This window comes from Coregonus lavaretus (genome assembly GCF_964263955.1).
Source record: "Coregonus lavaretus genome assembly, chromosome: 28".
NCBI lineage: Eukaryota > Metazoa > Chordata > Actinopteri > Salmoniformes > Salmonidae > Coregonus > Coregonus lavaretus.
In genome coordinates, this window is record NC_140015.1 from 37,856,511 (window position 1) to 37,868,774 (window position 12,264).

A 12,264-nucleotide genomic window follows, 5' to 3' on the forward strand; every position below is an offset into this window, starting at 1 on the left:
AAAGAGGGGGGCGAGTGGGGAGCGAGAGAACGAGAGAAAGAGAGGAAGAAAGAGTGCCTTCCATCCCCCTCTTCCCTCAGTGAAACAACACCTCTTCATCAATACATACTTTATCCTCCACTGACACAGTACCCCCTCTAGCAGTCACTTCATAACACACCGACTGACCAGCCATGGTCAGATTACACCAGTCAGTCAGGCTGGAGCAACAAGCCCAGTCTAGAGCCTTGACTACAGTGAGAGGAGACACACAGACTGGTAGTCACGATGAGGAGGTCAATTATACTAGAAATAGGTCAGTGACAGCAGCACTTCACTGTTCTGTCTGTCTACCTGTCTGCCTGTCTGTCTACCTGTCTGTATGACTGTCTGTCTGTCTGTCTTTCTGCCTGTCTACCTGTCTCCTCTTCTCACCTGTAGTACTCTACGTATGCTGTCTGGTCAGCGATGGCCGACAGGTCCACCTTGGCCTTGCTGAGGTCCGGCATGGCGGTCAGCTGTCTGATGATGTTGTCAGCCATCTGACCCATGAACCTCAGGGCCTGGACATAGTCTCCCCGCGTAGCGAAGATCTCATCCAGACGGTTCAGGTGCTTGCTGCAGACCCACCTCCATATTGCCCAGAGAACTGGAGACCTGGGAGAGGGGGAGAGAGAGAGAGAGAGATAGAGAAGGGGGGAGAGAGAGAGAGAGAGAGAGAGAGAGAGAGAGAGAGAGAGAGAGAGAGAGAGAGAGAGAGAGAGAGAGAGAGAGAGAGAGAGAGAGAGGGAGAGAGAGAGCGACAGAGAGAGAGAGAGAGAGAGAGAGAGAGGTTATTAAGAACATCTCATTCAGGTGCTTCAGATGCTGCTGCAGACCCACCTCCATACTACCCAGGGGGAGGAGGAGAGAGGAGAGGAGGAGAGAGGAGAGGAGAGAGGAGAGGAGGAGAGGGGAGAGGGGAGAGGAGGAGAGGGGAGTGGAAAGGAGGAGAGGGGAGGGAGAGGAGAGGAGAGAGGAGAGGAGGAGAGGTACTTTATTTAGTAACAATCACCACTGTTCCTTGTGGGAGGAGGGGGAGGAGAGGGTGAAGGAGAGAGAGAGAGAGAGAGAGAGAGAGAGAGAGAGAGAGAGGAGAGAGAGAGAGAGAGAGAGAGAGAGAGAGAGAGAGAGAGAGAGAGAAAGGGGAAGAGGTAGAGGTAGATTTATTGACTGTTCAATAGGGTTAAAGGGAGTAAATGACTGTTTCTGTGCTAGAGAGATAGCTATTAACATGACAGGACAGATTTAGGAGTCATGTACAGCTCAGTATAATGTCTGTACAGCACGTGTGTGTGTGTGTGTGTGTGTGTGTGTGTGTGTGTGTGTGTGTGTGTGGACTGTTGTGAATGTATGGCATGTATATGCATCTATTTGTCAACAGTATCCGTATTCCACGCACAACATTTCATGAGTGGTTGAATGCTAACAGTGTAACATACACTATATATACAAAAGTATGTGGACACCCCTTCGAATTAGGGATTCAGCTATTTCTGCACACCCCGTTGCTGACAGGTGTATAAAATCGAGCACACAGCCATGCAATCTTCATAGACAAACATTGGTAGTAGAATGGCCTTACTGAAGAGCTCAGTGACTTTCAACGTGGCACCGTCATAGGATGCCACCTTTCCAACAAGTCAGTTCGTTAAATTTCTGCCCTGCTAGAGCTGCCCCGGTCAACTGGAATTAATATGTAAAATAATTGACTGCAGGATTTATTTTAAATCATTTCAACTTTCAAAAGGCACTCGCACATCTATGAGTAGTAGTATCACTGCTCTTGATAGTATCACTGCTCTTGATAGTATCACTGCTCTTGATAGTATCACTGCTCTTGCTAGTACACTGATCTTGCTAATAACACTGCTCTTGATAGTATCACTGCTCTTTAATAAGCTTACGTATCGGCTCCGCTGTCGCTGTGTCTGGGCTGCAGTCCTCCGGGTCTTCAGGGAAGCCTGGTCTCTTTTTTCTCTGGGTCTTCAGGTTCACAGTGATCACAGCACAGACCGTCTCCAGACAGAGCACAGCCCATCAGTGAAGAGTACACTCTGTACTCCCTCTCTCTCTCTTTTTCCTCTCTACTCCTTCTCTCTCTTTCTCCTCTCCTCTCTACTCCCTCTCTATCCTCTCTTCTCTACTCCCTCTCCTCTCCTCTCTACTCCCCTCTCTCCTCTCCTCTCTACTTCCCTCTCCTCTCTTCTCTACTCCCTCTCTCTCCTCTCCTCTCCCTCTCTACTCCCTCTCTCTCCTCTCCTCTCTTCTCTACTCCCTCCCTCTCCTCTCCTCTCCTCTCTACTCCCTCTCTCTCCTCTCTACTCCCTCTCCTCTCCTCTCTACTCCCTCTCTCTCCTCTCCTCTCTACTCCCTCTCTCTCCTCTCCTCTCTACTCCCTCTCTCTCCTCTCTACTCCCTCTCCTCTCCTCTCTACTCCCTCTCTCTCCTCTCCTCTCTACTCCCTCTCTCTCCTCTCCTCTCTACTCCCTCTCTCTCCTCTCTACTCCCTCTCCTCTCCTCTCTACTCCCTCTCTCTCCTCTCATCTCTACTCCCTCTCCTCTCCTCTCTACTCCCTCTCCTCTCTCTCCTCTCTACTCCCTCTCTCTCTCTCCCTCCCCTCTCCTCTCTACTCCCTCTCTCTCCCTCTCCTCTCTACTCCCTCTCTCTCCTCTCTACTCCCTCTCTCTCCTCTCTACTCCCTCTCTCTCCTCTCCTCTCTACTCCCTCTCTCTCCTCTCCTCTCTACTCCCTCTCTCTCCTCTCCTCTCTACTCCCTCTCTCTCCTCTCTACTCCCTCTCCTCTCCTCTCTACTCCCTCTCCTCTCTCTCCTCTCTACTCCCTCTCTCTCCCTCCCCTCTCCTCTCTACTCCCTCTCTCTCCCTCTCCTCTCCTCTCTACTCCCTCTCTGTCCCTCTCCTCTCTACTCTCTCTCTCTCCTCTCTACTCCCTCTCTCTCCTCTCCTCTCTACTCCCTCTCTCTCCCTCTCCTCTCTACTCCCTCTCTCTCCTCTCTACTCCCTCTCTCTCCTCTCCTCTCTACTCCCTCTCTCTCCTCTCCTCTCTACTCCCTCTCTCTCCTCTCCTCTCTACTCCCTCTCTCTCCTCTCCTCTCTACTCCCTCTCTCTCCTCTCCTCTCTACTCTCTCTCCTCTCTTCTCTACTCCCTCTCTCTCCTCTCCTCTCTACTCCCTCTCTCGCCCTCTCCTCTCTCTTTCTCCTCTCCTATCTCTTTTTTACTCTCCCCTCTCCTCTCCTCTCTCTCCTCTTTCTTCCTCACTCTCTCCTCTCTCCTCTTCCACTCTGCTGCTCCGCTGTCGCTGTGTCTGGGCTGCAGTCCTCCGGGTCTTCAGGGAAGCCTTGTCTCTTTTTCTCCTGGTCTTCAGGTTCACAGTGATCACAGCACAGACCATCCCCAACAGAGCACAGCCCATCAGTGAAGAGTACACTCTGTAGAATGTGGAGTTGATGCCAAAGGGGTCCCACACCAGCAAGAAGGTCTTAGTTACTGAGACACACACCCTTTCATAGAAGACAGCACACCAGTACTCCCCACTGTCCGCCAGTGAGAGGTTAGAGAGGGCCAGAAAAAAGGGAGGGTGAGATGCATTCATTTGGCCAACCAAGTCTTTGGGCAAGTTTGCTAGTTGTATTCTTGTGTCCAGAATGACATCGTCCACCTGAGCAGTCCGTCTGTACCACACCACCCGGTCAAATTTAGTGAGATTAGAGTTACAGTTGAGAACAACCTCCTCTCCCTCTGAGAATAACTCTGTGAGCGGCTCGGACTTCGGGAACACCAGGAGAGAATAGCGTTTTATGTATCTGTACGTTCCTTGTAACTTCTCAGAGCATGCATACCCTCCTGAGTGGTTGAGCACCAGTGATCGGATGACCAGATGGTAGTTCCCTGATGTTCTTCCGTCTGTCACGTACATCTGCTTCTCTCCACTAGTGAGATGATTGGAGTCCCATCTGATGTCTTCAAAGAGGCTACTTCCCCACCTTGTCTCTGTCCCATTGAGGTCATCATGGTTAAAGCAGGGCAGTACAACGTCCTCTCCTACTGAGAGAGCAAGATAGTGTCTCTTAGGTGCCAGATTAAAGACCAGGGTGTAAACACAAAGCTGTCCCTCCAGTGCCATGCACCAGTAATACGGCTCCAGGTCCTTTATGGTGACATTGGTGAGGTGGAGAGAGGAGCTGTTCTCAGCTAACTGCACTCTGTTGTCCCCATTTTCATCCTCCCTGAACCATCTGACTGTCATGTTGGCATCTTCCCTTGCACCCTCACACTGCAGCTCTATCCTCTGTCCTAAATTAACCTGCATCATCTCTTCTTCATTTGAACCACTGCAGACTAGGAGGTCCTTGCTGTCCTGGTGTGACACCCTGCCATCTGTCCAACACTCCATCCTATACTGTCCAGAGTCTGACTGAGTGAGATCGTTGATCTGGAGATATGAACCAGTCTGATCCTGCTTCCGTTCCAGTCGATGCCTAAACTCAGCAGCCAGGGTGGAATTCTCAAGTGGGTAAGATGTGTTCCACAGCAGCAGGCTCTCTCCAACGGAGGATCTGAACATCAAACAGTAGTCTTCTCCTTTATCATTAGGAATGTAAAACGTACATTTATCTTCTTCATCTCTGATGTCCTGGCCTGTAAGGATGGTTCTGATTAGAACAGACAGTAGAATGCTGATATTTATGAGCCAAGCCATTCTACTCTGAGAAGTCTGTCAAGCCTGTGAATTTTATATGAGTAATTTATTTTCACTCTGATGATTCAGTTGATCATAATTTATTAATCTGAGTTGCTGGAGGCCGGAAGAGGCAGAGCAGAGCTAGCAGATGTGTTAAAAATACCACACAAGACAACATGATGCTGATGACGATGATGGAAAGAGGGGGTTTTATTTGAACTTTGTGGTCTGAAGGTTCTGCATCTTTTAAATGTCCTTTCTGAGATCAAATGTTTAGCTTAATAGTCTGGCCCTGCCTGTACACACACAGGACATACACTACTGCTTGGTTTATCTCTGATTCAGTATTCATTTACTTTATTAAACTTTACAGTTTTTTAAATTATTATTTAACCTTTATATATTTATATATTTATTCTCATTAACCATGTTTCCATCCACAGTTTTTATGCGAGTAAAGTCATACCGTATAAAATAAAATCTCGACAGCCGTGATGGAAACAGGAAGTTTCGGTACAATTGTATAAATGCTGACAAATAATTTGTTCGTTCGACATGGTGGGATCTTTTTGTGTCTGTAAAATTAATTATGCGAGAATTGTCAGTGGAAATGCCTTTATGAGCAAATACTGATTTAATAACCATCATATCGATGTAAACAAAGAGCCAGGCGATGACATGGTGTGTGGTCCTCCCACTACGACTCAGGAAACCATGCAGTTTATTAGGCTACAGTACCAAACAATGGGGGTCGGGGACCCCCAGATAGCATATGAACACGTCATAAGCAATGGCAAAATGTGTAGAATTGCAGGACATTTGCTTTAACGGTTGACTTTGAGCACAGAAAAACGGTCCAACTCCTCCTCTTTCTCAATTTTCAAACAGAAATGGGGTGTGCCTTTGGTGGTTCATCGATGTGTCATTCTGGTCCTGTGTGCCGCGACCAATGTAGCTTCTTTGTTAGCTAAGCTAGCCACTTGTAGCTAGACAGTAACTCCTCCTGTATGTGTTGATGTAATTTCACGGGATTTGTTTTTGGATGGAAGCTTTAGAAATCGGTTGCCAAATATATTATTCAAGCATTAACTGACCTGGCATGATGGTGCATTGATCAGTTCTACAGTTTAAATACATTATTTTTGCGTTTTTGCCCAAAGTCGACCTTTAAAGTAACTGTCGAGTGTTTACATATTTCTATGAAATGTGATCTATAATTAATTACAATATGAGTGAAATAGTTTTCCTTCCAAAAAATGGTAATTAAGCATGTTAAAAAGCAGCTTTTCTGTGTTGGAATGGTGTGGACGCACCCCAACAACAGAATGGTGTGGGCGTATACTGGTCATAAAACATTTTAATGCGAGTAGACCACTGATTGGCCAGCTCATCCTCATGAGGATGACATAATCCTCTATGAAGAAATAGTAAGCATTTTTTAAAAGGTCTGTTTGAGATACAAGTTTGAGGTGGGTTTTTAAAAAATTTTTCTCTCCAATTTATGCTTTGGCCACAAATACGAGTATAGGATGAGTCAACAACATTATTTGGGTATGAGTTAACCTTTTACTGTGGTGGGCTAAATCAGGGTCACACAGCGTTTCTTGGTAGTCTTCAATAAATCTACTTTGAAACAAAAGTATACACCTCACAAACATGGTTATGGTCTTTAAAAAAAGAAGACACCTGTACCATGTTAGATATAGATATTCAATTTTGAGTTTGCATCCCAATATTACACCTTATATACGTCACAGAAGACTGAAATATAGCAAAACCGTTTGACATAGAAATACCGGATTTTCGGCAGAAAAATAAACGTTTCTTAATTATGAAAGTAGGAAAAATATTAACAACATTGCAACCATGAGGCCACTACAGGGCGATTTGGTCATTTGACAGCAGGAAAGGGCAACCAGAATATGAATTTTTAAAAGTGAGATTTTCACTGGACAGTTACTTTAAAACTACAATATTTTCTCTCAGCCTCATGGCTAAATGTGAAGAATAGCATGAGATGAGCTATAATACAGCAACATTTTCTCTCACTCATGACAAAATGCATTGAATATGATTATAAAACTGAACATTGTTCTCTCTGTCCCATGGCAAAATGTGTAGAATTGCAAGAAATGTGCTTTAAAACTGCAGCATTTTCTCTCAGACTCATGACAAAATGCATAGAATAGCATTATAAAACTGAAAATGTTTCTCTCTGCCCTGTGTAAAAATGTGTTTAAATGTTTTTCTAACTTCCACTTATACATCACAATTTCGCCCTTGCCCTGTACAGACACAGATTTAGACTTAAGAGCAAAATTGACCATAAACCTCATTAGAATCTTGCAGGGTGATTTCTTTTTTTAAACGTTCTTCATCAATGTGCATTATAAGGAGGCGATTATTTAACTATAGTTCAGTAAACTGAGGAGTACATAACCTACCCTAACGTTTTTTTAACTTTAACTAAGAGCATAATATCCTTGCCACCCTCATAAGATGCAGAATCTTCAAACCACAAAGTTTAAAATACCCACTTGTTTTTCCATCATCAGCTTCATGTTTTTATCTGTGGTATTTTACCACCTCTGCTAGCTCTGCTCTGACACTTCAGTCCTCCAGCTACTCAGAGGAAACCAGATCTTATCAGAGTACTGCTAGGTGTTATCTAGTGATCTATGGGCTCTGGTCAAAAGTACTGCACTATACAGGGAATAGGGTGCCATTTGGCATGCAGCCTATAACATGCTAATGTAGACATGGTGAAGGGAGAGAGTAGTAATAAGAAGATGAGAGATGAATGATGTCTGTCTGCCTGCCTGTCTGCCTGTCTGTCTGTGTACAGGCTACAAGTTACCATAGCAGCCACCAGAACAAGTTTCACATTTTAATATCACATGCACTAGGGTTGGGCGGTTTCCAGATTTTTTTTTTGTCATACCATCCTTTTTAATTCCGAGATTTACGGTATTACCGGTTTAGTACACAAGGGGGTGCCAAAAACGCAAAGAATACCATTGGGCATCTGTTACCTAAATGCTAACAAAAGTAACACAAGTAATGTCATATTTCCATAGAGGCTGCTAGCTAAATATGCTAACGAGTGCAAATGAAAATAAACTAATTGCAAAGACCGGCAATCTAGCTCAAAAAGTTATACATATATAGTTAGGCACTACCAATTGTCATTTTTGGTGAGTTTGGTCATTTACTAGCGAATGTGAACGAGAGCCATTGTGACACGCTGTGTGTGTCGCTAGGGCAACGGGCCTGCTGTGTGTGTCGCTAGGGCAAAGGGCATGCTGTGTGTGTCGCTAGGTCAACGGGCCTGCTGTGTGTGTCGCTAGGGCAATGGGCCATTGTGCAAATGAACAAAGTTTTGATGCTTGTCTGCTCTGGAGCAACATGTGTACATTTACATTTTAGTCATTTAGCAGACGCTCTTATCCAGAGCGACTTACAGTTAGTGAGTGCATACATTATTTTTTTATACTGGCCCCCCGTGGGAATCAAACCCACAACCCTGGCGTTGCAAACGCCATGCTCTACCAACTGAGCTACACCCCTGCCGGCCATTCCCTCCCCTACCCTGGACGACGCTGAGCCAATTGTGCGCCGCCCCATGGGTCTCCCGGTCGCGGCCGGTTACGACAGAGCCTGGATTCGAACCAAGATCTCTAGTGGCATGGCCTTAGACCATTGCGCCACTCGGGGACTGTGTGTGTCGCTAGGGCAACAGGCCTGCCTGCTCTGCTGAAGAAGATGGGGCCGAGAATGGAGAGGAGAAAAAAACACAAGGAAATAAAAAGATAGCAGTGCCAGCTGTACAGACAACTCATCCACAGGGCTTTGACTTCTCAAACACGGCAGAAAGACAACACAATATGATGCCCCGTCATCTTATTAATTCAGCAACTTACTTAGATAACTAGCAAGTTAAACTTAGGGGTCGTGTTAATGCAGAATTCTTCATTTTTCTCTTGCTGTGTTTTGTAAATGCAGATATACAGTGGGGGAAAAAAGTATTTAGTCAGCCACCAATTGTGCAAGTTCTCCCACTTAAAAAGATGAGAGAGGCCTGTAATTTTCATCATAGGTACACGTCAACTATGACAGACAAAATGAGAAAAAAGAATCCAGAAAATCACATTGTAGGATTGTTAATGAATTTATTTGCAAATTATGGTGGAAAATAAGTATTTAAATTTTTAAAGCACATTTTCTTGCAATTCTATACGTTTTGCCATGTCTAATGTGTATTCATGTGATATTTGAGTGACTCAAACATTACAAGAAAATTGCTATTTACAAACAAACACGTGATAGCTCAACTGTTTTGGGGAACTATGGTACGTTTCATAACGTTAAATAATGTGACAGGTGAAATGAAGAACCTAGCCTATCTCCTGTTTCCATAGCATGAGGCAGCTTAATGTACCAGCACACCCCCTGGACAGGACGCTAGTCTATAGCAGGGCCTTACCCCCAATCTCTCCTTAATGTTGACGCATCAGGTCCCATTTTTACAGTCTTTGGTGTGACTCAGCTGGGGACCAAACTCATAACCTTCCATTCTCTAACCACAAGGCCACTGAGTCAGTCAAAAGAAGAGCGTGATCTACTTTAATACTGGAGTGATAGAGGTAGATATGTATAGGGGTAAGTTGACAAGCCATCAGGATATATGATAAACAGAGTAGCAGTAGTGTATATGATGATTGTATGTGAGTGGTGTGTGTAGAGTCAGTATTGAGAGGAGGAGAAAGCGATAGAGGGGGAGAGATAGAGAGAGGGGGGTAAGAGATGGGGAGAGAGAGAGGGGACAGAAAGAGGGAGAAAAAGTACTAGAGAGATAGGGAGGTAGAGAGTTTCCATATGATTACAAATCTGTAATGAGATAGAAAACCATCAGAAAAAAGGTGGAGGGAGAGATAGAGGGGGGTGGGGAGTGGACTGGAGGGAGAGATAGAGGGGGGAGGGGGGAGAGATAGAGGGGGGAGTGGACTGGAGGGAGAGATAGAGGGGGGGAATGGACTGGAGGGAGAGATAGAGGGGGGAGTGGACTGGAGGGAGAGATAGCGGGTGAGTGGACTGGAGGGAGAGATAGAGGGGGAGTGGACTGGAGGGAGAGATAGAGGGTGGAGTGGACTGGAGGGAGAGATAGAGGGTGAGTGGACTGGAGGGAGAGAAAGAGGGTGGAGTGGACTGGAGGGAGAGATAGAGGGTGAGTGGACTGGAGGGAGAGATAGAGGGTGGAGTGGACTGGAGGGAGAGATAGAGGGTGAGTGGACTGGAGGGAGAGATAGAGGGTGAGTGGACTGGAGGGAGAGATAGAGGGGGAGTGGACTGGAGGGAGAGATAGAGGGGGGAGGGAGAGATAGAGCGGGGAGGAGGAAGCGATGGGGGAGGAGGGAGAGAGTTTCCATATGATTACAAATCTGTAATGAGATAGAAAACCATCAGAAAAAAGGTGGAGGGAGAGATAGAGGGGGGTGGGGAGTGGACTGGAGGGAGAGATAGAGGAGGGAGGGGGGAGAGATAGAGGGGGGAGTGGACTGGAGGGAGAGATAGAGGGGGGGAGTGGACTGGAGGGAGAGATAGAGGGGGGAGTGGACTGGAGGGAGAGATAGAGGGTGAGTGGACTGGAGGGAGAGATAGAGGGGGAGTGGACTGGAGGGAGAGATAGAGGGTGGAGTGGACTGGAGGGAGAGATAGAGGGTGAGTGGACTGGAGGGAGAGATAGAGGGTGGAGTGGACTGTAGGGAGAGATAGAGGGTGAGTGGACTGGAGGGAGAGATAGAGGGTGGAGTGGACTGGAGGGAGAGATAGAGGGTGAGTGGACTGGAGGGAGAGATAGAGGGGGAGTGGACTGGAGGGAGAGATAGAGGGGGAGTGGACTGGAGGGAGAGATAGAGGGGGGAGGGAGAGATAGAGCGGGGAGGAGGAAGCGATGGGGGAGGAGGGAGAGAGAGGGGGGAGAGATAGAGGGGGGAGGAGGGAGAGAGTGGGGTGGAGGGAGAGGGCGAGATTGGGTGTGAGGGGGGGTGTAGAGAGAGTGGGTGTGGAGGGGTGGAGGGAGAGAGGAGAGGGAGAGTGTATACTGTATGTGTAACAATGTACACATGTACATGTGTGAGTGTGACTGTCTGATGTGGGGGGTGTGGTGGGGTACAGATGGTCGCGGGTTGACGATGTCACAATGTCATGACTAGAGTGTATCTGCCATAGATACATACAGTAGATTATAAATGTCAAATAAGTGATTGATTCAACTGAAGATGGTATTATATGTTGCAGGGCCTCACTATCCAGCAGGACCTGCGCTGGAGCAGTTCCTCCTGAAGTGCATTAAGAGCTTTTCTGTCCAATCATTGTAGGCACGTCGTTCACCAGCCACTGGAAAGCCCTGGAAACCCTGGGAATCACGTCCCTGGAGAGCAGATGGGAGCAGATCTGCCTGAAATTTGCTGCATCTCTGCAGAATGCCCAGTTTGCAGACTGGCTCCCCTCAACCAGACAGACAAACCACCCGCAACAGCCACAAACTGAACACTCCTATGTCAAGTACTGGCCCCTAGCAGAACTCTCCAATTCCATACTTCACCCAACTATTAAATGCACACAACATATAGCCCAGGGGCCTAGGAAATGCCTACCTAAGAACATTACTAGAGCCAATGCCTTACATCTGACACCCCAAATATTGTTGCTGTAGTACTATTGTTTTGTGTGTATATATATATCTAGTATTATTGTTCCCGCCATATGGGCCCTGGTCAAAAGTAGTGAAATTCATAGGGAATAGGGTGCCATTTGGGACACATAGTAACCTGCCAGTATTGAGCCAGAGAGCGCAGCTATGTGGTAAGACAGTAAGGACACTATGTAACCCATCCCCCCCTGGTCCCCTGGTCCCCAGGGAAGGTCTCTGATTGCCAGGAAACTGCTCTGATGCCCTGCCCCCACCACACACCCCACCTGCCGCCTAATGTTCATCTTTCACCCCAGCCCAACCAACAGACGCCCAGGAATCTGATCTGACCACAACCTATAGGTCTGCCTGGCCTGGAAGGAGAGGTGGAAGCCTCATAGTCTATAGGTCTGCCTGGCCTGGGAGGAGAGGTGGAAGCCTCATAGTCTATAGGTCTGCCTGGCCTGGGAGGAGAGGTGGAAGCCTCATAGTCTATAGGTCTGCCTGGCCTGGGAGGAGAGGTGGAAGCCTCATAGTCTATAGGTCTGCCTGGCCTGGGAGGAGAGGTGGAAGCCTCATAGTCTATAGGTCTGCCTGGCCTGGGAGGAGAGGTGGAAGCCTCATAGTCTATAGGTCTGCCTGGCCTGGGAGGAGAGGTGGAAGCCTCATAGTCTATAGGTCTGCCTGGCCTGGGAGGAGAGGTGGAAGCATATCTCTGGATCATACTGTAATTGTATAAACAATATCAAAGTTACAGAAGGTTTAGTGACAGACAGAAGGTCACAGGGGTTCCAAAGGCTAGTCTATCATCTTCATGCCAATTTACATGGAATCACACTTCCTCTTTGGA

At 47.0% G+C, this 12,264-nt stretch overlaps 1 protein-coding gene across 1 annotated transcript in view; it reads right to left on the reverse strand.

Annotated features, from left to right (window-relative positions):
• The window catches only part of LOC311104529 (protein tweety homolog 2-like), a 69,633-nt gene that overhangs the window by 22,027 nt on the left and 35,342 nt on the right, over positions 1 to 12,264 (reverse strand). Inside the window, 2 exon segments of the mRNA XM_084146392.1 lie at positions 415 to 596; positions 598 to 636. Coding sequence (XP_084002518.1) covers positions 415 to 596; positions 598 to 636 — 221 coding nt within the window.